This window comes from Agelaius tricolor, unplaced genomic scaffold, assembly GCF_023055355.1.
Source record: "Agelaius tricolor isolate 1412-34295 unplaced genomic scaffold, bAgeTri1.0.p SCAF_2, whole genome shotgun sequence".
Taxonomy (NCBI): Eukaryota; Metazoa; Chordata; class Aves; order Passeriformes; family Icteridae; genus Agelaius; species Agelaius tricolor.
The window spans coordinates 40,297,743-40,323,125 of NW_027269262.1; the positions used below are offsets into that span (position 1 = coordinate 40,297,743).

Consider the following 25,383-nt stretch of genomic DNA (forward strand, 5'->3'; position numbering starts at 1 on the left):
AAAGCGAAATGCCATACAAATGCCTTCATTGCCTTATTTATAAGACTTTTTCTAAATGGTGCCATTTGTGAATATATGGGGCAAGTCAGTAAATCATGTTCATGTTTTTCCACAGATATCACACTGCAGTTGAACACTGTACATGTAATGATCTCAGCACTCAGGTCCCAGGGAGTGAGAAAAGCTCTTGGGAGAGCTTTACTCTTGCTTTTAACCTAACATAAGTCTTACACATACTCTGCTCATTCTGAATTGCCTGACAATTTATGGGAAAAGTCATTCTCTGAGACTTTAATATTTTCCAGAATGGGCCAGCCTTGGGGAAAAATGTAATGGGTACAATGAGAATAGAAGGAAAGATTTGGGGGGTTTTCATTTGTAGTGTATTCCACTCAGTTTCTACAGACTTAAAGGGGGATGTGGCCTCTATTGTTGCTTTACATTTCCTTTTGCTTTCCTCCTGGAATAACTTCTCTGGTAGCATAAAAAGGCACAACTGTAAAAGATTCAAGGTCAGGGAATTATGTGCTGATCTTTGTTCATTATGCAAATTTCTTCTGATGGGAAGATATGATCCAGGCAATAATCAGTATTTTTCCCTTTTAAGCCAAGTCTATAGGGCACATCTGAGACATTAGAATCGTTCGAGGCACAGTTCATCACTAATGTAAATGTGCATAATTTAATAATTTAATCCTTCTGAGGTGCACTCTGTAGCACAAAGAAACAGAATCAGTATCCATAATGTATGGCCTTTATATATTCATATTTTCATTTCAATATAGTTACACATTGAGTAGCTTGAGCAATACTTAAATATGCAACAGCATTTCTAGGTATGGGGGCAAATAAAAAAAAGAAGAATACAGGCCTTGGAAAAATTTATGCTTATTGAGATGATTAAACTCCACATCCTTTGAAGTACAGATTATAAACACAGTAAGTGGTAACACACCCAAAATCTCACAGCCTTTTGTTTCCTGCACTCGACTACAGAAGAGCAGCTTGATCACAAACATCAGTTCACGAAATCAGGCTCTGAAAGTCATCACCGTCAACCCAAACTGATTCCAACCCGACAACGCTGCTATACATCTTGGATTTTGTGGGCTGACCACAGCACCAGGGGGGGCAGGCCAATATTTTCTGCAGGCCCTTCAGCGCACCACTGACCGTGACCACCGAGCGGCAGAGGATTTTACTCCTCATGACACCTTTGTATTTTACTTCAGAAGCCTTCAGCTAAAACTGAATGAGAATCATTTTAATGCAGAAAACGAAGAGCCAGCGCAGGAGCGCTGTTAATAAAGAAGTGTGACGGCCACAAACAAAAGCGGATGGTGCGCATCCCCGCGGTCCCTGAGACACGGGCACTGCTAGGTAGTTATTCCGTTCTTACGAAGTTGTCACCCACAGCAGCGGCGGCTCCTGACGCCCTGCCCAGCCCTGCCCAGCCCTGCCCAGCCCAGCCCAGCCCAGCCCAGCCCAGCCCAGCCCAGCCCAGCCCTGCCCTGACGAGCTCGCCGGTGTCCGGGCCGCTGCCGCTACAGGGTCCCTGACACTGCCCCGGCCGGGAGCTGCGGGGGCCGGTCCGCGGCGGGGCGGCGCCTGTCAGGGCCACGGGGGTGACCCACCGCGGCAGCTTTTCTTTTCTTCCACGAACCCCCTCGTACCTCCCCAGCTCCCAGCTCCCCGCTCCCCGCACCGAGACCCGCTGCACCGGGTCCCCGCGGTCTCTCGCCTCCCCCCGTCCTGCACCGCTTCCAGCCGCGCCCCCCCCGCTCCGGCCCCGGCCCTGCCCCTGAGCGCTCCCGCCGAGCCCGGCTCCGCTCCGCCGGCAGCCCCGGCGCGGTGGCATCCTCGGCCGGGAGCGGGGCTGGGCGCCGGGAGCAGCGGGGCAGCGCAGGCAGCCGCAGGGAAGAGCCGCCGGGAGCCACAGCGGGACCGGCAGCCTGCCCGCCGCCGAGATCGGCGCGGAGGATCGGCACATCCCCGTTCCGCCGGGGGCGGCTCTGCCAACCCCCCCCCCCCCCCCGCCGCTTCTCCGCCTCCCTCCCACCCTCCTTCCCTGCCTCCTTCCCTGCCTCCTTCCTCGCCTCCCCGCCCCTCCGGAGCGACATCCCTGCGAGTTTGCCTGGCTGCCCGCGCCCGTCGCTGGGCGCTCGCCGCCGCATCTCCCTCTCCATCAACTCATCAACTCCTGGGAGCCGCCGGCGGAGGGCAGGGACCAGAAGTTGCGGCCAGCCCGGGTGGAAAAGTAGCGGCAAGAGCGGAAGAGGCCGGAACCGAACGCAGCCCGGCCCAGCCGAGCGGGGCCGGCACGGCGGCCGCCACCCGCAGCCCCCAGCCGGGGCCGGCCCCGCGCCCCGGGCCGCGCCGGCCGGGACAGAGCGACGCAGCCCCGCGGGCGCCGGCGCGGAGCCGCCGCGGTAAGACGGGGCTGGGCTCGGGGGCGGCGGCCCCGCGGTCCGCGCCGAAACTTGTCCAAGTTGTGCGGCCCCGGCGGCGCGGGCAGGGGCGCGGCGGCGGCGGGCGCCCTCTGGCGGGCGCGGTGCGGGCGGCGCGGCGGGGCTCCCGCTCGGTGATCCCGGCTGCCGGGTTTCCTGTTTCCCGCCGCCCTTCCGCACGCTGAGCCGCTCGCGTGGTTAAAAAACACGCGTGTGCTCTTATTTTAATTGGAGGTGAATTGAATTTCGGTGGCGTGCGTCAGATTTATTTCTATGAATAGCTCCTGGTAGCGTAACTGGAATTTATTCCCCGAGACCTCATGTTCGCGCTGGAAATGGTGAAATAAAGTGAGCTTGAGTAGCCAATCTGAATTAATTGTTCTTTTGCCGAGGGTAAATTTTGTGGAACTTTGAAATGCTCCTTCCTTTATTTCTTGATTTCTTTAAAATTCTTTGATTTCCTTCATCTTTCCTCTAAACTTAGCAGCAGTTTGTTAACCAAAGTACTTTAAATATGTTCTGACATCTGCACAGCTTCAGAGAACTTTTGTTTCTGTTTCCACAGAAAGAACCTACATATGAAGTGAAAAGAAACCTGAAACTAGTCTTCTTACAAGAAAGTATTGGCTTTCTGCCTCTTTCACATGTTTTTTTTTTGCATCATAATGGAAGAAGCAGGATTTTTTTAATCATCGAGGCCAAATTTGGGCATCACTAGCTGAAGAGAAGATTAAAAGACTTGAAAATATGTCAATATGACTCTTAATTCAGGTGCATCTTTCACAAACAGAGAGGAATAGTGGTTAAAATCACTGCAGTTTCATCAAAAGGATCTAATGGAGGATCTATGTTGATTTTTTTTAATTATTGTTTTCCTTCCTGTCCCTCCATGATTCCCAAAAGAGAAAGATGGAAAGAGTGTGTAAGGAAATTGAAAAAAGGCAACGACTGAAGACAGTAACTTCAATTTTGCAGTCTATTTTCCAAGCGTTCTATATTCCCTATTTTATCAAATATAACACATTGTTTGGAATAAATGATATAATTTTGTGATCAGTGGAGTTTTTGTCAGCTCTAAAAGTGGAATTTGGTCTGAATGAAAGCTTTTTAAAAAAGCAAACATATTACTCCAGTTTCCTTTTTAGATCATGCTTTTCAAGTTACCAAGAGATAGTGTTTCAGTCTGTTACTGTGCAGTTGACCTGTGCTTTATATGCATATCGTAGAGATTTTACTTTGTCCCTGATTTTAGTGCTTATGCTTGTAGTGTTGTATTTGAGAAAAGTGTGAACAGACAAGGCACCTGAGATTTAATTTTTCAAGAGCCTTGTCATTTCAATGTTGTATCTCAGATTACAAGTAGTCTGAGCCTTTGTTGTAATGCACAGTATACAATAAGTCTTTTCTCATAAAAATATGCCTTAAGATACTATTTTTTTAACAAACTGGATGAAAGTTTGATATCTGAACACTGTTTTGTGAAGAAATGTATGTCTGGGGAAGAGGAGCTGCCTAATGGATCATGGCTCTGATGTTCACGGGGCATATTTTATTTCTAGCATTAATGGTGTTTGATGTCTTCACTTTTGAAGAATCTGTAAGCAATTACTCTGATTGGGTGACTTTCATAGAAAATGTAGATCAATATGAAAAACAACAACTTGAAGGTCTTAGTGCTGAGCAGAAGCTGAAAAGAACAGTTCTTCATCCAAGCTTGTATTTCGACCCTCAGGATGTTCAGGCACTGAGGCAAAAGGCTCGTACAAGCCATTTGCATCTCTTCAGAGCCATTAGAAGTGCAGTGATGGTTATGCTGTCCAACCCTTTATACTACCTACCTCCACCCAAGCACATTGATTTTGCAGCCAAGTGGAATGAGATTTATGGTAACAACCTGCCCCCTCTAGCATTCTACTGTTTGCTGTGCCCTGAAGATAAAGCTGCGTTTGATTTTGCCCTAGAGTATATGGATAGAATGGCTGGCTACAAAAACTGGTTGGTTGAGAATGCTCCTGGAGATGAAGTGCCACTCGGACACTCCCTGACAGGATTTGCCACTGCTTTTGACTTCTTGTATAATTCACTGGAAAATGAGAGAAGGCAAAAATACCTGGAGAAAATATGGTCCGTAAGTGAGGAGATGTATGAGTACTCCAAGGTTCGTTCCTGGGGAAAGCAGCTTCTCCATAATCACCAAGCAACCAATATGCTTGCTCTGCTTATTGGGGCTTTAGTTGCCGGAGTGGACAAAGGATCTCAGGCCAATGTTTGGAAACACACTGTGGTTGATGTGATGGAGAAAACAATGTTTCTCCTCAATCATATTGTAGATGGGTCTCTGGATGAGGGAGTAGCTTACGGGAGTTACACAGCCAAGTCAGTAACACAGTACGTTTTCCTGGCCCAGCGCCACTTCGGTATTAACAACTTGGAGAATAACTGGCTGAAAATGCACTTTTGGTTTTACTATGCCACCCTACTGCCAGGCTTCCAGAGGACTGTGGGTGTTGCGGATTCTAATTACAACTGGTTTTATGGTCCTGAGAGCCAACTGGTTTTCTTGGATAAGTTCATAATGAAGAATGGAGCTGGTAACTGGCTGGCACAGCAAATTAGAAAACACAGACCCAAGGATGGGCCAATGGTGCCATCCACTGCACAGAGGTGGAGTACATTACATACAGAATTTATATGGTATGCTGCTGAAATCACTCCTCAGCCTCCTCCTGACTATGGTACTGCTAAAATGCATGTGTTTCCCAACTGGGGAGTTGTTACTTACGGGGCTGGATTGCCAAACAGTCAGACAAACACCTTTGTATCCTTCAAGTCTGGGAAACTCGGTGGACGTGCTGTCTATGATATTGTTCACTTTCAACCCTACAGATGGATTGATGGGTGGAGAAGTTTCAATCCGGGGCATGAACATCCCGATCAGAATTCCTTCACTTTTGCTCCCAATGGACAGGTGTTTGTATCTGAGGCTCTTTATGGACCTAAACTCAGCCACCTGAACAATGTCTTGGTGTTTGCTCCATCTCCTACAAGCCAGTGCAACCAGCCTTGGGAAGGACAGCTTGGTGAGTGTGCCCAGTGGCTGAAGTGGATTGGTGACGAGGTTGGAGACTCAAGTGGAGAAATTATAACAGCCTCCCAGGCTGGTGATATGATGTTTGTGAGTGGTGAGGCAGTATCTGCTTACACATCAGCAATGAAACTGAAAAGTGTGTATCGCGTTTTGCTGCTCTTAAATTCTCAGACCTTGTTAGTGGTTGACCATATCGAGAAGGAGGAAGACTCTCCTGTTAATTCAGTCAGTGCCTTTTTTCATAATCTTGACATTGATTTTAAATACATACCCTATAAGTTTAACAACAAGTACAATGGAGCTATGATGGATGTGTGGGATGCCCACTACAAGATGTTTTGGTTTGATCATCGTGGGAGTAGTCCTGTTGCTAGGATACAGGAGGCTGAACAAGCTGCTGAATTCAAAAAGCGATGGACTCAGTTTGTAAATGTTACCTTTCCAATGAAAAACATGCTTACGAGGATTGTTTACCTTTTCTATGGCCCATATGTCAATGTTTCTAACTGTAGACTCACGGATAATGCAAAATCTGGATTTCAGATTTCGCTCAGTGTCAACAACACTGAAAATACCATCTCTGTTGTGACTGACTATCAGAATTTAAAGGCAAGGTTTGATTACTTGGGATTTGGTGGTTTTGCTAAAGTAGTTCATGAGAATAAAGTGACCAAGTTTGGTCTTGGTACTGAATCTGTGAAAAAAGATATAAAAAATAATAGGGTAGTTTTCCCATTTGGATTCAAAGTGAACATAATTGCAGGGTTAATTTTGGGTGTCAGTTTGGTCATACTGGCTTTTCAGTGGCGCTTTTACATATCCTTCGGCAAAATGTTGCGTTGGATCCTGATCCTGGTTGTTACACTGTGGCTTATTGAATTGGTGGATGTGTGGAGCATGTGTACTAAGCCCATCTGTGCCAAGTGGAGCACTGACGTGGCAAGGCTAGAACGTGATAAAGGCAATAAAGCCAAACAATTAGAAGGAAACCCTGTTGTTTTGCCAGATGTTATCATTACTTCACTTCCCACTTCTGGTGCAGAAATTTTAAAACAGCTGTTTTTCAATACCAGTGACTTTTTATACATCAGGATACCTACACCCTATCTTGAAATTCCTGAGACTGAATTTGAAATTGATTCCTTTGTAGATCCATGCGAATGGAGGGTTTCTGATGTCCAGAATGGTAATTTTCGTCTTATCCAAGGTTGGCTCCAGTCTCTAGTTCAAGACACAAAGTTGCATTTACAAAACATTCATTTATATGAAGCTAGCAGAAGTAAAATTGCTCAGCATTCTGCATTAAGCAAAGACAAAAAGAAAAGGTCCAAAAAGAGAGAATCCCTGTTAGAGCAAAGAAGCAGGGCAAGAGGAAGTCAAGAAAAAGATGCTGAATATATTAGGGAACTGAGAAGACACCTTGTCTATTATCCTAATGCACGACCTGTACTTAGTTTTACCAGTGGGAGCTGGACATTAAAGCTTCCCTTCTTTCAGGAAATCTTAGGACCATCAATGAGAGCGTTATATGTAGTGAGGGACCCACGGGCATGGGTCTATTCAATGTTGTACAAAAATAAGCCGAGCCTTTACTCCTTGAAAAATATTCCACAACGCTTGGCTGCAATGTTTAAAGGGGAGAATGGTAAAGAAAAATGTAGTTTAAATGAAGGCTATGCCTCTGAGTTTGAATCACTGAGAAAAGAAATTTCAAATTCTAATTCAAATGCTATTTCTGTGTTGTCTTATTTATGGCTAGCAAACACAGCAGCAGCGATGAGGATAAACAGGGACTTGCTGTCAACAAATTATCAGCTGGTCAAGTTTGAAGATATTGTGAGCTTTCCTCAGAAGACTGCTGAAACAATTTTTGCCTTTCTTGGTATTCCTCTTCCTCCTGCTAGCTTAAACCAAATATTATTTGCCACCTCCACCAGTCTTTTCTATCTTCCTTATGAAGGGGAGATTTCACCAAGTAGCATTCATGCCTGGAAACAAAACATGCCCCATGAAGAGATTAGACAGATTGAAGATATCTGTTGTTCACTGATGGACCACTTAGGATACCCAAAGTTTATAGAATAAATGCTGCTGGTCAGCAGAAATTTGCACTAATGATCTCTGAGTCCCAATTTGTGGATAAATATTAGATAAGTTTGTTTATTCTTGTAAAATGTGTACAGTCTGCTACTTTCAGAGAGATTATTTTAAGAAAAATGTAACTGTTCTTGAAACTGTGGAAGGGGTTTTTTTGTTTTGATTTTGTTTACTTTAAGAAGATATTGTAACTATTTTTGTGGCCTTTCAAAAAAAGCTGTGTGAACCTTTGCAGAAGCACCAGCTGGGGCCTCTATAGCTCAGGGGATTAGTAATAGAACAGAGAGCTTTTCACCTCCGGCTCACCAGTTTGACTCCAGCCCAAATGGTTAATTCCAGAAAGTATTTACCATTTGATGATTGTATATGATGGTTTATATGAAATTATACTTGTCAAACTGGTCCTGTTCCCAATGGTCATTATTGGCCCCCTTGGACGAGTTTACTGATGCATTCTGTCAATGTCTCACTGGTCACTGTGGTGGTACAAAATAAATATAAGCTGAGATTTAGGGCTGTTCAGCATCCCTTTAGTGGGAGGAAGCAGAACATTTAAGTAAATCTAGTTTCCTATTTACAATTTAAGCAGACAGGTCCAGGACTGGGATGGACTTGGATATTAAATCTCGTTCTAGGATATGATTCCTGCATGCCAGAAATGTGCTACTTAAATTTGGGGTTGATGTTTCACAAAAGAGAAATATTAATTCTCCATTCCTGACAATGTGGCACCCTTTGTGAGCTTGAAGTAAATTATATGGAGGAAGAGAAATGGGATGAAATCTAAGAAACTAGCAAGATCCCTCAAATAAGCAGTTAAATTTGTGTAGTTTTAACCTGCCTCCATCTAATTTTGAATGTTGTTAACATATTGACTTCTTGAGCTCTTTTATTCTATACCTCTTGTCTTAGAGGTTCTGCAAGGATATTCTCTTTTTGAGTGAGACTCTTCATCCTTTGTTGTAACACATTTCTTTGCTGATTTTTGTGCATAATTACCCTGGGACCAGTGCAGCTATGTGATGCCATTGGCAATGGCTTATTGTTGATGTCTGCATAAAATGCAATCTGAGATTTAGAAGACCTCAAATAAATCTCTAGCCCTGTGTTGCCATGGGATGTTTTGCTTGTCTGTATAATGAATTTCTGAAGGACAGCCATTGCTAACCTCAGGTCTTCCATCAGAGAGGGGAGAGATCTGAAAGTCACCTGACCCTCAGCCACCTCACATTTGAGTGATGTTTCCCTGCAGCAAACTATTTCCAAAGTTATCTGGCTAGTGTTTTTTTAACATAATGCTGTGATGTGATATTTGTTTGAAAACAGATAGGCCTGATAGGATAGTTGCATCTTTGTCACAGCTTATTCTTTTCTTGAATCACATTCTTTGTTTGAGCATGCCCATTAAGAAAAAGATTCCCATTTCCCAATTTAAGTTGCTCAGCATTCTCTGGAAATGCATGCATATTGTAAATGTCTGCAGATGTGTATATCAGATCACAAAGAGACATCTATTTCCTTGACCATCTGTTTTTTATTATAAGTGGAATTGTGTTGAAATATGCTTCAATTGGTTTGTGGGAGCTGGAATCAGAGCTTATTATATTAAAATATGTGTGTAATTGTTATTTATTTGGGCGGTAAGCGTTGGGCAATGTCAAAAGTGCAGTGAGTTTCTTCATAGGGATTACAGATACCCTTGCTGAATTTTAATATAAAGGAGTTGTTCTTTTTTCTTCCAATGTTACCATTATGTCCCTATCCTACCCAGCTGTTTTGTCCCTCCCATATGTACATTTCATGTCCTTGAGATAGCTCATTGCAACCTAGATAAAAGTACCTCTTTCACAGACAGTCATTAGTATGGCAAAACAGGCCTCTACCACGATAAAGCTATTGATAATTTGTGGTTTTACTCACAGTAAATTACCTGTCATTTACTAGCAGTAGCTGTATTTTCCCCTTCAAGCCTGTGTTTCACCTTTGGCTTGGTGGAGTGCCATGTTAAAAGAAATATTAAACAAGTTAATATGCATTGACATTTTAGTGAAACTTTTGTTTCCAAGTATCATTCTCTCAAATTGCCTTCTCTCTGCTGCCATTTTTGATTGTATGTTAAAAGAAAGTATTGATGTCTGTACAGTTTGTACTTGACAGAATAATTTTCAGCATTTACTTTCTATTTCCAAGATTTACAGTCTAGAATCAGAACAAATAAAAAGGCTTTTCTCTGTCAGAAGTTTTAGGGCAGCTGAAGGTAAGATTTTGTGGTTATACAGAGTTGTTCTCTAAAATTCTCTTCTGTTACTGGTATTCAGAAGAAGAATGTTCACTACACCGACACAAACATTGATCTCCCCTTTCTCCATATAGTAATGTTTAAGACTGTCAATAAACTTTGAGAATTGTTTGAACTTTTTGAAAAGAATATCTGTTTAGGTACATTGTGTTGAAAAGTGTTCTGACACTTTCATTTACACTTTCATAAATACACTCATGAAAACAGTCTCAGTACTTTATCTTCTTTTCCTTCTTTCTCTCCCTCTATTAAATATTGATAATTATTTGTACTGTATTGTAGTTTGAACTGTCCAGTAATGACACAGCTAAGATTCTAATGTATTTTTAAAAAGGCAGTTTTTATTTAAATTCTTGCCTCTAAATCATATTTGGAAGCATAAAAAAAGTAAATACCAAGGAAAACATTTCAGTTATTTACTTTGTAAGTAAGTGACATTGGCCTTGGGGAGATGCACATAGGTCTTGGCATTCAGAATTCTATCAAACAGGATAAATCTGTAGTCTCTGAGCACATCTAAATGCCTCTAGTGCTCCCAGTAGGCTTTTTCCAAGAGCAATGTCTGTGGAGCTGATCGTCAGTATCATGGTCAGGCTGGTTCCTTCACCCTTTTTGCATGCAGCTGGCATTCAGCTCTCAACAGATTTATGCTTGAACTTGCCAGATCCAGAGTTTAATTTCTGCACCATTATGTAAAATATATGGCACAACTCATTTGACAGTGTAATACTATTCTGTTAGTGCTAGAATCAATTCAAATAAAAATTGCTTTTCAGATTTTATAAAGTTATTGTTACCTGATTTGTAAAGCTTCAATTATGGATCAGAATTTTTTTGAAACTGTAAACATGGTTTCATTTGCTGTTGAAACAATATGGTATTATTAGTAGCTAACTCCTGTCCATCCTACAGCCAATTACTAGCATTAAAGACACTATTTGATAAATGTAAACATATATTAACTGGAACATAATGCTGCATTGCCTGAAAACATTTGAAGTGCACAGTTCAAGATAAAGGATGAAAACATGTTATCAATATTTCTGTAAGTTGCAAAAATGATCCCTTTTGCAAGTGGCCCATATGTTGGGTTCCATATGCTAGACTATTTTGTAATTAGAAGCTGTGATACTTGTTTAGGTGACTTAGTAATTTATAAAAAATTATTTCTTTTTATTTACATATAAATTTTCTTCAAGAGGATAAGTACTGGATCCTTACAGTTCTATGGTCAGGGCATAAGCTTTCATTTCTTCTGTACTCCTTTATTAGATTTGGTTCAGACTAAAACCTGATTTGCTTACATCTCATGAGGAATGGGCTGTTTTCCAAGTGAAGAGTCTGTCTGGAGACTTACAGTCTCAAATACCATATTTCAGTGTGGAATACGGACCATGAATTATGGATCAAATCTGTAAATTGTGAGCTGTTCAGAACTGGACCATAAGTGGCATGATGCCTTGGTGACCTCAGTGAATTTTGTGCCCTTGCTTTCAACAGGAACAAAATACTGTCATCTACTGTCATAAAATTACTATCAACTAGTTAGACTGAATATTCCAAAACAGAAGAAATTGCAGGAAATAAATACTGTAAGTGATCATTTAAGATTATTCTTCGTGATATTTGGTGGCAAAAGGAAGGGTATTCTAATATTTTAAAAAATATAAATTGCTCTGTAAGTCTAATCAAGGGCTGTAGGCTGCCTGCTAAATTTATAAGCCCATAAAAGGAGGTATAGAAACAAACATATATTCAAAATAATCTACAAAGCACAATTTTCAAATGTCAGGACTCTGATTTTCTTTAGTGAGGAAACATTTGCTGGTGTGTGATCAACACTATTCTCATAAGGGATGTGAACGGATAATCTCACGCTGTCTCTGAAAATACCTAATAATGGGAAAGTGCTGTTTCATGTGGCTGAAATGATGCTGTTTCAAATTAAACTATACATCTTTTGAGCAGGCAATGTGCTGAGAGTTATTTGTGATGGAGGAGAACAAAGACAGTCTGATCTCATTCACACAGAATAATTTCTGAAAGCTTAATTTATGGTGGTATAAATTCAACACTTTGTTTACTGCCTTTACTGAGAAAGGTATCGTGGAGTTTTAAGAACATGACCTGAATTAATCTATGTCACATTAGGTAATTTAACTTTCACATCTAAGTAAGGAGTCTTGTCAGCCTAGAATCAGTGGAAAATGAGTGTTGCCCTCAAAGGTAAATCAGACATTGCTGCTATCTTTTTAAATACTCAAAAGCCAGGATTGGTGTAACCCTTATTTTAGATGCCCACTGACAGGCCTCAGATGAAGTAGGATGAATTTGGATTTAAATGTGTATGGTCTTACATTTTAGTAGATACCTATGTCTAAACAATTCCAGTGTATACACTGTCCTAACAAAATTTTCTGAAACATCCTGCATAAAATAAAACTATTGTTAGTAAAACAATGTGTTTGTGTTATCCTCTTTTTTCTTCTATGTTATTTTGCCACTTCATATATTACAAAACTTTGTGATGCGGTCAAGTGTACATATTTCAATTTTTAAAATCCTGCTATTCTTGTTTGGAATATGGAAACCATTGTTATCTTTCAGAAAGTATTGGTAGCCAGACCTGATTCTGTCTGCCTTTGAAAGCACAGTAAGTACATTTGGTATTAAGTGAAAGACTAAAAACAGCTATATTCCTAGAACAGAAAAGGGGATTTCTCATCCAGATTTTTGGGAACTAGACAGCTGGTACGATCTGTAAATTTGAAGTCTCTTACTCTGTAGATACTACTTGCAAACTGTATTTAGAGTAGTCCTCTTCCAGTTCCTGGACTATACACAGGAGTTTTTTCAGAGACAGATATTTGGCCTAGAAACCATTCTTAAATGTAAGGAGGCAAGCAAATTGCAGCAGCCATGGATGTTCCCATGTGTTTATTTCTCTTTTTAAAGACACATAAGTCTAATAAATGAAGCCCTCTGGATATCTTTTGCTGGATGTGGGCTGGCACAGGCAGCATCTATCAGATCTAGAGGCACAAGTAGTTCAGCCTCCTTATTGCTGCAAAGATCTGTAGCCCATGGGAGGTGCAGCTGAGCTGCATCTAGTGTTCTGCAGCTGAGTTTTGCAGGTTTAACTTGGTTTTTTTGTTCACTTAGTTTTGCAGTTTGTGCTTGTGTTTGGTAACTTACAGGAGCAAGAACCTGATTCTGTTTATCCTGTGAAATTCAGCTTTCAGTTATAAAGAAAAGGTTTGTGTGTTTTTCAGTCTTTTTCACATGATATTTTAACTGTGAAGCAGGTAATTTTTTTGTTTGTTTTGGAGTTGGGTTTTTTGTGTTTTTTTATTTTGGGGTTTTTTTGTTTGGTTGTTTTTTTTCCATTGTTGTTTTTGTTTGGTTGCTTTTTTTTCTGTAGGGTTTAGCCCAGTGCCTTTTCTGAATGATTTTGCAGTGAGTAGTATGTGCTTATGCTTTGTAGTTCATCCTAGGTCATGTCACTACTTGTACAAGTAATTTTTTTTTTTAACCTTCTAAATCTTGACCCCAACCTTGGCTTTTAAGAAAATTATGTGGAAAATGCCTGTTATGATAGGAACAAAAATGTGTTTTCTAAAAAAAAAAGTTGCTGCTTATTGCAAATTCTTTGACAATATTTGTCTCCAGCTATTTTCTGAAAGGTTGTTCAAAGTGAATATATGCTGTGTACAAAGCTGAGAGAAAACTAATACCAGAAGCATGATAAAAGGCAGGCTGTCAGAGATAATAAATGCACACTTGTATCTGTGAAAGTCATTAATATTTTCACTCTTAATTGATTTTCTAAGAGGCTACTTGCTTATACTTCCTTTGTTTTTTTATTTTTAACTTTTTTCTGTTTTCATCCTATATCTTGCCAAAATAAACTTTTTTCTATGTTTTCTGGATTTTAGTTTGAAATGTTGATTTTGCATTTTCTTGAACCTTTTGTTGTGTTTCAGGATTTTCAAATTTGTTCTCTTTATAAATTGCACCCTACAGCTGCCACTTGATTTCAGGAAACATAATCTCAAAGGTAGTGGGATATAGGTACACAGAAATGAACCGAGAAACAGAAGAAACAAAATGTTGCATTGCTGAAGAGAACAGGCCATGTGTGTTGGAGTATTTAGATCTTAATGAGCTAACAAATCATAGCCTGAATAATAGACTTTATTATTCACTTTAACTGATCAGATGAATATTGTCTATTTCAAATTACCATATGAGTAACTGAGTACCATATGAAGCTGATGGAAGGTGAAGTTAAAAGGAAGTTTTGTTTGTGCATATATATATATTTTTTTTTTCTTCAAAACAGTGCTATTCTTTTGTATTCCCAAGATGTGTTCATTTGCAACAAAATAGCTATTAACCAATGCAGCTCTACAACAAAATTGTTGATACCAGAGGATGCTGTTCAATGATAGAGGCAGCTTTACCTGCTGGGTATAGATTCAATATTGATGGTTTCTCAACTGCCAGCATCCTTTGGTGACACATTTGAGAGAAAAGTTTACTTCTGTAAAAATGAATTGTTTCATGTTAAAAAATGGACCACGTTGTTGCTGATCAAAATGAGGTGACACGAGAAACTGCATATTACAGACAGAATATGATCAGTTAGGCATGATTAAACCAGTCACATAATAATCAGATCTTTAAAAGTATGGATGTAGCTCTCATCTATTCCTCAACCTAATTACTAACCTCCATGATGTTCTTATTTGCAGGCCAGGCTAAGATGAATTTCCTTCTATCTGGTGAAATAAAAGAGCAAGCCTACATGAAGATGCCCTGGCTTTGTTGATATGCTAGGGTTTTTTGAAGTTTCTGTCACTTGAATGTATGTCTGTATCTCTCAATCACTCTAGGGTACATTTTTGCAAATCCTATGTAATGAATGATTCTGTTGATTTCAGCATGCAGAATTTACCTATTTGTATTCTGTCCTTTTCTGACAACAGCCATGTCTTAGTACCCTTAACAGATTAAGTGAATAGAATGATTAGTAAAGAGCCAGGCTAGACAATAAACAAAGATTTCTGGGTTTCATGGTTCACACCTTGTTGGGAGTGTTTGCCAGCAATCTGCTTCATCTGCATTTAGCTCAGCTGGCTCTGCATAGCAACAAACTCATAGCACCCTTTGAAGAATTTCCCCTGAGAAATGTATAAGTTAAAGGTATAGTTTTAAACAGCTAAATGTGTTTATCATTCCTTTAGGGCCTCTTAAATTAATGTAGGTGAAGTTTTGTTTCGGATTTAAAGGTGCAAGGAAAATGAAAGGGAAAAAAATAACATTTCCTTTAAGGTTAATAAAGATCTAACTTCTTTAAAAAATACTCAGATGTTATTAAAGAATAGAAAAAAATCTGTAGGGTCAATTTGGCAAAACCGCTATCAATTGTGTTGTTTAATTATTCCTCTTTATGCTCTATAATGTGTCCTGCCAGACAGATACACACATGACCAGTTTGCATTTGTTTCATTTCTGAAGCTAGAATCAGCTAGATACACAAAAGACTTTTAACTGACTTTTAACCATCGCTTGTTATTTGTGGGAAGCTACTGAATCCCAACTGCAACCCAATCCCACCTACAACCTCCTTTGAAATAGTTGTAGAGAATGATAAGGTTGCCCCTCAGCCTTCTCTTCTCCAGGCTACACAACCCCAGCTCCCTCAGCCACTTTTCATCAGGTTTACATTCCAGACTTCACCAGTTTCATTGCTCTTCTTTGGATGCACTTCAGCACCTCAGTGTCTTTCTGAGGGACTTCTCAGCCTTTTGTCTAAAATCAAGTATTGCCTGGTGTAATATGCATGTTTGTGCATGCATATCATCCGGTTCCTAAAATCCTCCTAATTTTGGGAAGGAGTCAAAAGGCTGGAAAGCAACCGATGTCTATATGGTGTTGAAGTAGGTCTTCACAGAAAATGTATGCAGTCAAGTGCAGAGAGATTTGAAGGTGATGAAGGCTCTCAGCAAATACACTAAATTTGTTCTGAATTCAGAGCTTAAAACAGGCTCTGATATTTGAAGCTTACTGGGAGGTGTTTGGGTTGAGGCTCACTTTCCTTGCAAATCAAGCACTTCTTTTTTCTTAGTGGGGCATTTTAGCTGAAAGTTTTCTGAGATTGATCATATATGTTAATCTTTTTTCATGATGTATAGTTTCCCTATAAGACTTCTATTTATCTATTTTAGAAAGATATATTTGTTTATCAAGAGTGAATTTGATGAACTGTTTCATTAGTTTTTCCTTCTGTTCCTTTAAAAATATAAATCTTACTTTCAGGCATTTTGTGAAGGAACCCATCAGAATTTCTGTAAGTCAGAAATTAGAGAAAGCAGTCAGAATATGACTGTGGTTGCAAACTCCACAAGCATTTCAAAATGTCATGTTATACCAACAAAAAGAAGCATAAGAATTAACTTTATTTTCTCTGCTGCTACTTTAGGGGTACAATTGTATCATCTATGTTGAAAGTACATCCTTTTTTTTTAAATAAATATTGTCTTCATCAAAACAAGTACATACAGTTCACAGTTTTAATTATTATATTATGAATAGCTTGTAGCTGGAATTCTGTGGTAGACCAAATCTGCAATATCTCTTGTACCCTTTGTGAATTCATCTGCCACAAAAGTTACTTAACTGGTCCCTTGCTCTAAGGCAAAATCTGTTCATAGCACTTAAAACACTGGAAAACACATCTAGAAAAAATAATTAACCATATTTTATCATATTTTAGTCTTGTGGATCTTGTTTGCAAGTGAGGATTGAATATCCTGCTTTCATTTTGATATAAAATACACTCATCTAAGTAAGCTCTCCTGTAAATTTGCATATCTGTTCCCCTCCAGATTTTGCAGAGACAGATTTCTAATATGGCTCTTTTCTTCTTTCAGTAAAGTGTAATTTTGACTAATTGGTTAGAGAATGTGGAATTTAAATAAATGAGTGTTGAACTCTTTTAATTTTTTTTTTTTTTTTTTTGCAAGTGGCCTGTACTGATTGCATCTCTTTTGACTTTGAGTTACAAGCATACCTCTCAAAAAACAAATTCTCAAAAGTGGTACCTCAAATCTGTCTCATTGACCATTCAATTCTTACTGCAAAATGGTTGTAAAAAAGCTGTACAATGTTTGCCCAGGATATTAGTAAATAAAAAAAAGTTGCTTTTCACATCAAACTGAGAACTCTTCTTGGACCACGAATATCAAGGCACAACATGACTTCTCATCCTGCTGTTATGTGATTGTCTTTTTAGGATGAAGTGATATGATGTTCTATGATGCCCTGATACCAACAAAAAAGCTGTCTCAAGAATCAAAGATAGTAGTTTTAATCAATATGTAGTGATATTTCTTGCCTGAATGTATATAGAATCACATTTTGCTGGAATCAGTCTTTTTAACTGAGGTCAGTATCTTCTGGCCCTAGGACAACGTGATGATATGCTAGCTCATATTATGCATTGACAGAAGTAGTCAATGCAGGATAGTCTATAGCCTAGAGTTCTTAATTTGTTGCATTTTAGTGTTGCCAAAAATATACTGTAAATAGGGTTTTTTTTTTATTTTCCTCACAGGGCATACTGCAAGCTGTGGAAAGAATTATTTTTTTCTTCATTGAAAGGCTAAGCAGATTTTTTTGTGCCATGTCTTTCACTGCTGCCAGAACAGCAGAGCAAAAGGACATAGCTGGAAGAGAAGATGCATGCCAGGATGTCCCTGCAATGTGATGGCCCTCAGAAGTGTCACCTTGGCTGTGCAGCCACAAATAAAAAACAGAAGCCTATTGCTTCTTCCTAACTCATGGATAAATTCTTGGAAGTCTCCTACTTTTGAGCACCCTACAGACTCAGAAATGATAAGGCATTTAAAAAAATGACCCTTGAAATTGCTTTTAATGTTATGATGTCTGAGATAATCACACAACTTCTGTGACCTTGACTGATGCTCTTAAGAGATTGAAAATGCCCAGATGGGGGTATACAGTCATGTAAAAGAAAAATTTCCTGGAATGTAAGAAACACAATATTTAGATCATCAGGCTCTAAGTGTATGACACAGCATAACTCAGGAGTAGGCAAGTAAACTGACAGCAGAGATTTCTGGACAGCTTGTCGTGCTGGTTCAGACTGATCTGAACTGTGGCTGGAGTCAGCACAGAGGCTGGGCACTGATTAAGATACTGATCTAAACAAATGCTGTTGTGTGGCCTCATTCAGGTACCTTAAGAGGGTAGAGGCTTCACTCCCTTTATTGCCCATGTTGGTCAAAAATGCTGTTGTAGGTCCTCAGTGCATTTGTTCTGAGTGGCATCTGCCGAGATATGTGCAAGGGATGGCGTGCACAAGGGCATGTTCAGGAATAGGGCTGGCAGTGGGGATGGGAGGAAGGAAGCATGTAGTGCAGATGAAAAGGCAGTGACAGCTTGAGATGAACAACAGGAAGGAAAAATGGTGAGATGTGAATAATTTGTAGACGTCTGGAGATTCCAGGCATCTGCAAGGAGGCAAAAGTTTGGCATTTTAGGAAGTGCCTATTGCAATTCTTGTAATGATACTACTTCTCTACATTCGCTTCTGTGGAATGTGCTATCATTTCAGATTTCTGCATGGTTCTGTAAAGAAACCTCATTTAATTTTATAATTAAGCACATTTTACAAAACTGACAATTACTAGCATCATACTTTTTTTGCTTAGTGACGAATTAGATCTCGGAATGTAATATCTTGAGAGTTAGTTTTTGTTTTAATTTATTTTTTTTAATCACAGATTTCCATTAGGAATAGATAAATAAAATAAATACCTCAGTGAACTGCTAAAAATAATATGCAACAGTGAGGGATATGAGAGCTTTGCTATTTCCAAGCATTTCAAATGAAATACTTTAAAACTGCGATGCCATTTGCAAAATCTCTAGGTCTCCTGCCTCAGTACTATGAAATTAGATTGTAGCAAAATCCTACTATGTCTCATCATGTGTATTCTTTATTTTCAGTTTTGTCATTTATCTTTTCTTTATCATTGGGGGTTTTATTTGTTTTCTATGAATAAACACTGAATAGTTATATTTATGTATCCTTAAAAACCACTTTAAATTAGCATAGTAGCACTGAAGATAATGAAGCTGAGCAGGGCTGTAACAGCTGAGATTAGATAGCCTTCTTTGTGCAAAAGAAATGTCAGTGTGGGACAGGAACTTCATCTTGATGAGAGAGTGGCATAACGTTTTGGGATGTGAGCCAGAAGACAGACAGTGTAAAACTGAGCCTGTGCAATGCATTATATTCCCTCCATATCCTCTCTGCTCTTTCCCTTCTGTAGCTGAAAAAGAAGCACTGTCCACAGCACAACCGGAAAAGAGATGTCTTTAAAGATTTAACCTCTTGTTTTTTCTGCATGTTGGTTTCTGTTCATTTAGATAAATAAATAAAAGCTCCCATTAGTGTTGTGTAATCAGCCTGCAATCAGAAACACAAAAGGAAAATACTGACTGGCTTGAACTACATGTTCTCTCTACAAGTTCTCAAAGCATTACATGTTCTTTGTTCTCTTACAAGGCAGTATGGCAGTCCCTGGTCTGGTAATAAATAAAAAAGGATATTGAATCTTTATCTGAAAGCTGTGCAAGAACTAGCTGTGTACCTATTTCTGTGCTTTGGGTACCTGAATTGTGAAAAACCTATTGATAGCAAAATAGATCACAGAGGTTTAAAAGATTGAAAGATAGGAAAGTAGTTGCTAAGCTTTAGATTTACAGTTGTCTTTGAAGACCTGACTGAAATCATAATGATAAAGGATTTTTGCTTAGCATGCCTGCTATGGTTTTGTCAGACATCAAGTATTTTAGGCTGTGTCTATACCTGTGTGCTAAACTCATGGCAGCATACTCCTGGGGCTGGTTTCTATCCACTTGCCAACAGTAGAGGTATTTTGTTTTACAAAGGAGTACAAGAAGGGATGATACCTGTTCTTTTTCTAAATGGTGAAATCAAGAAACACCAGCAGTTTCAACTCAGTTTAATTTAGAAATAATCTTGAATTTGAAACACAAGTGAAATTGAAATAAATATTTAAATCAGACAGTATCAAAGTTGATTGTCATTCTGTATGTTAGAAAGTAAAGGTAAGGTAGTTTGACAAGTAGTCACAATTTGTTGTCTTTACCAATTGGTTCATTTCCTTTTTTCTTTTAAATTGCACTGCAGCCCATGGCTGCCATTTCTGCTTCACGAACACACAGTGCTGCTTGTGCTTCAGCACAGGCCAGCTGAACAGAACATCTAGTTAAGATCAACAGTGAGATTAGGTCTTATTTAGAAAGCATCATCTAATCCAGCCAAGTAAGCCAAACAGACAAAAGTAATGTGAACAAAAAACCGTGACCTGAACTCACAGTGATCTTTCAAGCAAGATAAGAGAATGAATTAATTAGCCTAACCTTTAGGTGGGATTGCAAAGCATTTACCTACATAAAACTGCATGGCTCTTGTCTATGTGGAAACAGTTAACTCCTTAGTGAGGGCTGAGATGTTCTGAAAGAGTCATTCTTTGTGTATTTTCTCAAATCTGTAGACACATCAGCTGCTGATTTCCTATCACAGGCTTACTTTATGATACTGGTACCTGAAATACAGGATTCTGAATTGCATCAAACAACGTAAGATTTCCTTACTCTTGGCAATTTTTCTGTAGCAGATGTTAGAGAAATTACAATGCAACAAAATTACAGATGTTCTTCTGTTCTGCCCAAATTTGATATTGACTTTTTAGAACTCAGTCCCCAGAGACTCAATGAATAGGCACTTTTCAAAAACAGTAGAGCTTCTCCCTGGCTCTTAAAGCTATGTCTGTTTTAATGGGCATGAGCTAGCTTATAGCTCTCTTGCCTCCAGCCTTCTAGAGCTAACATTAGGCCATCAGCAAGAAGAGTGAGTATGAGAAAATTACTTTTGAGATCCCTAAAGTTATAAATTCTATCCCATTTGATAAACAGAGCTGAGATTACAGGTCTGAGGGACGTGTATCTTAGCCTGTTTTTCCCCAAGCAGATACCTTAACATAGATGAATTAGGGCATGACATTTTGGAGCCCCACAGCTACCACATTTCCTCTGGAATTCCTTCTCCAAATTGATAGTTTGGAGAAGGGGGAAAAAAAAAGAAGAAAATAAAAAAGAGGAGTTAAAAGAAATGCCTGACTTTCTATTGGTGACTTGTCCTTCAAGAATGAAATTATCCCATCAGGGTGTAAAGAAAAAAATAGGATTTCAGGTATCGTAGAGATATGAGTTTGTTTAAGCTCCTATTGTAACTTGGTGCAAAATAAGTTTCCCACAGAACACAAAGGAAAGAAGAGTGAATTTGAGATTATAAGTAAAAAAGGCTGTACTTGACTGGAGCAAAAGACCATTCAATGCAGTGTGCTGTTTCCAGTAGTTGCAGCATATAAGCACATAGGTAAGAGTACAAACAGTGTAAAAATAGGATTCTTCCTCTAATCACTTTCTCTGCCTCAGGACTGAGCTAGATGCATTTAGCAAATTTAAATAGATTTCTTTTCCATTAGGTTTTTCAGTCTTCCCCAGAGTCCATGTAAAATTTAGAATCTATTATGTCCTCTGGCAAGGAGTTCAACAAGGTTGTTATTCCTTATTTTAGGTGCCATCTTTTAGCATTTGTTTTCACCCTGCCTCCTGTCATCTCTTTTCTAAACTGAAAAGTCCTCTTTTACTTAGTTACTCTATGCTTGAAAGAATTTCCCTCCTGTAATCATCTTCACTTCCCTTATCTGATATTTTGTTATTATATTTGTTAGGCAGGCAAGAGCTGCTCATAGTGTTGAAGATAGGGACAAACACAAGTTTAGGTACTAACTTATGACTCTAAGTTGGTGTAATCATATTTTAAAGGTGCTTACCTTTTTCTGCAGCTGTAACCAGTTCTGTTTTGTTCTCTGATTCTCAGAGAGAGATTTTGAAGTTTGCATTTGAAGCACAGAAATGTTATAAATAAATTACAAGCATATTAACTGAGTGTTTACAAGTCATAGCAAAAATCTTCAGATGCTGTTCTACAGAGCAAAGCCTCTGTTTACAAAGAAGAAGCACTCCATTGAAATTTTGTCAACATCGTTTATTTTTTTCTTAGAATCAAAACTTGCTACTAGTTTTCAACTTGTCACAAAGAAGAATAGGCAAATTTTCAAGACAAAATAGGGAATGAATAGCTTGTAAGCCGATGCAAATATTAACATAGCAGCAGCAGCTTCTCTATTCTGACATGAGGGCAACTTGGCTTCAAAGTCAGCTGTGTACTTCTGAAATTTTTACACTGTTTTTTTAATCTGCACAAGATGTTGCTGGCTAAATCTAAAAGTAGAATCACCTCCGGATTTTGTATGGCATTGTGCAAAGACAAACAGGATAAAAAAAGGGTACGAGAAGATTTAATTAACTCTTTAAATATTCAAGAGCTCTTACATAGCTTCAGGAATATATGAAATGCTGTTTACTGCAGAGATTTGCACTCCCTGTCTCTGTTTCTCTCTTTATAGAAAAGTTACTCACACATAGGTGGGTAAAATACTCTTGATGTTAAGATTCCTTGTCTATGCAAATATGAATATGCTTTGAGAAGGAACATTTTCTGCTTAGAATGCTCTTCTGGAGCTCTTAGTGTTGTTTCCTGTGTAATCATCCGGTGTAATCATCCTATATCAAGAGGAAAAGAAATCAGTCTAGTTTCTGAACGCATAACTGTATGTCTGTCAATAGAAAGGAGGATTATACAAAGGAGAGGGTATGCTCCCTAAAAATTGCTTTATCACTTGGTAGACTTTGGTGAACACCTGAAAAGATTCACTTTTTAAAGTTACCTATGTACAGCTTTTCCTCAGTTGTTTAGCTTAGATGTTTAAGTCCCATTTCCAAACAAAGCAGTTCAATGGATGCACTTGATTCTGTTAAATAGTTAAACATCTAGTCCACATTCCCTGGCTGTGCACAGCTGAGTCACATGTACTCATAGTGTGTCATGAGAATTACAGTAAGGAGGGGAATGCAGAAATCTCTGGCTTCTATGATGCCATGAAAGACAGATCCTTGAGTAATCTGAGTTTTTCACATTGGCTTGAAGTTCTTGGCTCTCTGACATACAGTTGGCAAGACATCACAGAATGAGACCCTCTGTTTTTTAATCACATGAAAACCCTGTATCCCAAACAAACTAAACTCTCTAGATCACAAGAAGGATGCATGGTTGCCAAATTTACAAATCATCCATCCACATAATTACGGTAGTCTATATGCATTTGGCAACCTTCAGCCTTCAAAGAGCCTACCAGATTCAAGAAAGCCGAAGGATCCATCTGTGATATGGCTGTCAAAGTGGTGTAGTGGCTAGGGTTCATGCTCTGACTGATCATCACATAAGCATTCTCACCCCATATGAGTCGTTAACATAGCAAACACATTGAATTTACTGTTGCTGTACCACTGGTTTTGACCACAGTAACAAATCACATCTGCTGCTTAACTGCATGTGTGAAGATAGAGCTGAGTTCTGGCTCAACAGGGAATGATAGAGTGTTTCAAGTCTCTACACATCATTTTTCAAGGTGCACACAGTGATAAAGAGGACCCTAACTTCTTCAATGTAAGGGATGAAACAGCAAAGAAATTGCTAATTATAGAAAACAGAACTTCTCAGTTCCTGCTAGCAGGATTGGGGAAGACTTCAGTCAGGGCAGAGGGAAAAGACTGAAAAATCCAGAATCAAATATGGGATTAGAAGAAAGAGGTAAGAAAGGATATTACTTGGGCAACAGTGTCTTAGAAAACTCCATAAATGTGTCTCTGTTTTATGTGTGATACTGGACAGCTTGTTCCCCCACTCAGGTTGGGAGTAAAAGATGCCAGATTTCTACTGTGAAATTGCAATGAATGGAGGATGTATGCATATATCACAAAGTGAGGCATACATATATTTTCAATATGGACCTTCCAGCATGAAAGTCCAGGATAAAATTCATTACCATAAGTATCTCTTTCAAAGTATATTAGAAATTCTATTTTCAGAGTGCAAAACAGCAATAAAAAGCCATTTCCCAAGCAATTTCCCCTGTGTTTTATTGAGAGTAGGAATGAATGTTTTTTTCTGTTCGGGATATTGAAGGAACAGCTCATGTTCCAGAGGTGATTGAAGCAGTGGAATTTATTCTGAAGTAATGAGCTTGGAAGAAAAAGATGGAGAGAGAGTTCTGTCAGAGTTGAAAGTCATATAGAAGGAGGGGAGTATGCTGAGAGTTGAAGAAAAAGTGATACTGCCAGCAAAAGCAAAGGTAGCATCCTGTCTGACCTTTCCTTCATGATCAGTGGGACATCTTCTCAGAGTGTTGTATTCTGCTTTTTATATTTTAGAGCTCCCTCCACCATCCAGTGCCCTCTTGCCTTCTCTGTAGCAATTTATTGTCCCAGGGAGAAAACCAAAGAACAGCAGGGAGACAGTGTTTGGTGAATTGTGGGATCCAGTGTCATCCATACTGAAGTAAGTGTTAAGAGCATGGTGGGTTCTTCTGGATGTGTCTTACACACTGTGATCTCTGTAATTCCCAGCATCTTGTTTATAAAAGTACTGGTTTTTTCCCCCAGGTTATTAATGTTATACTTTAATTATAAGCTCTTCAAAAATGTAGGCTAAGGTCACTAGCTAATTTTCTTTGGCAATGCTAGATGGTACAATAACAATTTGAGGTGGCCTACTAATGTTCAATTACAGTTATTTGTTTCATCAGCTGAAATGCAACATTAGGGGAAAAAAGTGTTTTTCCTTTATGCTCATGTTTGTGAATTGCTAATAACAATTTTACAGTTCAGAACTACTTTCTTCAGTCTTCTATATTGTCTTATGCTTCTTCTTGTGACTGTCCCTATCATATTAATTTCAGAAAATTAAAATTCTTAAGAAGTTTCATGCATTACTTTTAGTTCTGAAATGGTTGACATCCTAAATTGGGTAGGAAAAAAAAAAGAAATGTAATATCTTGCTCAGGGCCAGATTATTATATTTTAAAATTATTATCTAGTGTCAAAGAAGCAAAGAAATTAACATTTCCTTGCTTAAAAGAAGCCAATGATTATTTGCAGGACTCAAGCATGCCCCGTTTATCTGGTGATTTCAGTGTTCTGATCTGAGCAACAGCTAGTGCATCACTCCTTTGGGAATGATTGGTGGTTAGAAACAAGATTTAACAAAAATTAACTGCAGAAATAATCCTCTTGCAAAATGTATTTAACAATATTTGTATATGCAAGTACATGATCACTCTCCTACTTACTAATAATGCAAAGATAGAGTTAAATTTTAGAGTTGCTGTTAAAAGCCCTTCTGGAAAATATGGTCCTAAGTACTTAAA

General features: G+C 39.1%; 1 protein-coding gene across 1 annotated transcript; it reads left to right on the forward strand.

Annotated features, from left to right (window-relative positions):
* Nucleotides 1–1,710: 1,710 nt before the first annotated feature.
* On the forward strand, nt 1,711–12,391 carry DSEL (dermatan sulfate epimerase like). Its single transcript, XM_071456539.1, has 2 exons — nt 1,711–2,429; nt 3,013–12,391. Exon 2 carries the CDS (start codon nt 3,970–3,972, stop codon nt 7,618–7,620), a length of 3,651 nt encoding a protein of 1,216 aa, XP_071312640.1. The 5' UTR covers nt 1,711–2,429; nt 3,013–3,969; the 3' UTR covers nt 7,621–12,391.
* Nucleotides 12,392–25,383: the final 12,992 nt, after the last annotated feature.

Excerpts from the sequence above, each read along its gene's own strand:
- DSEL (XM_071456539.1), top strand. The coding sequence starts at position 3,970 with ATGGCTCTGATGTTCACGGGGCATATTTTATTTCTAGCATTAATGGTG.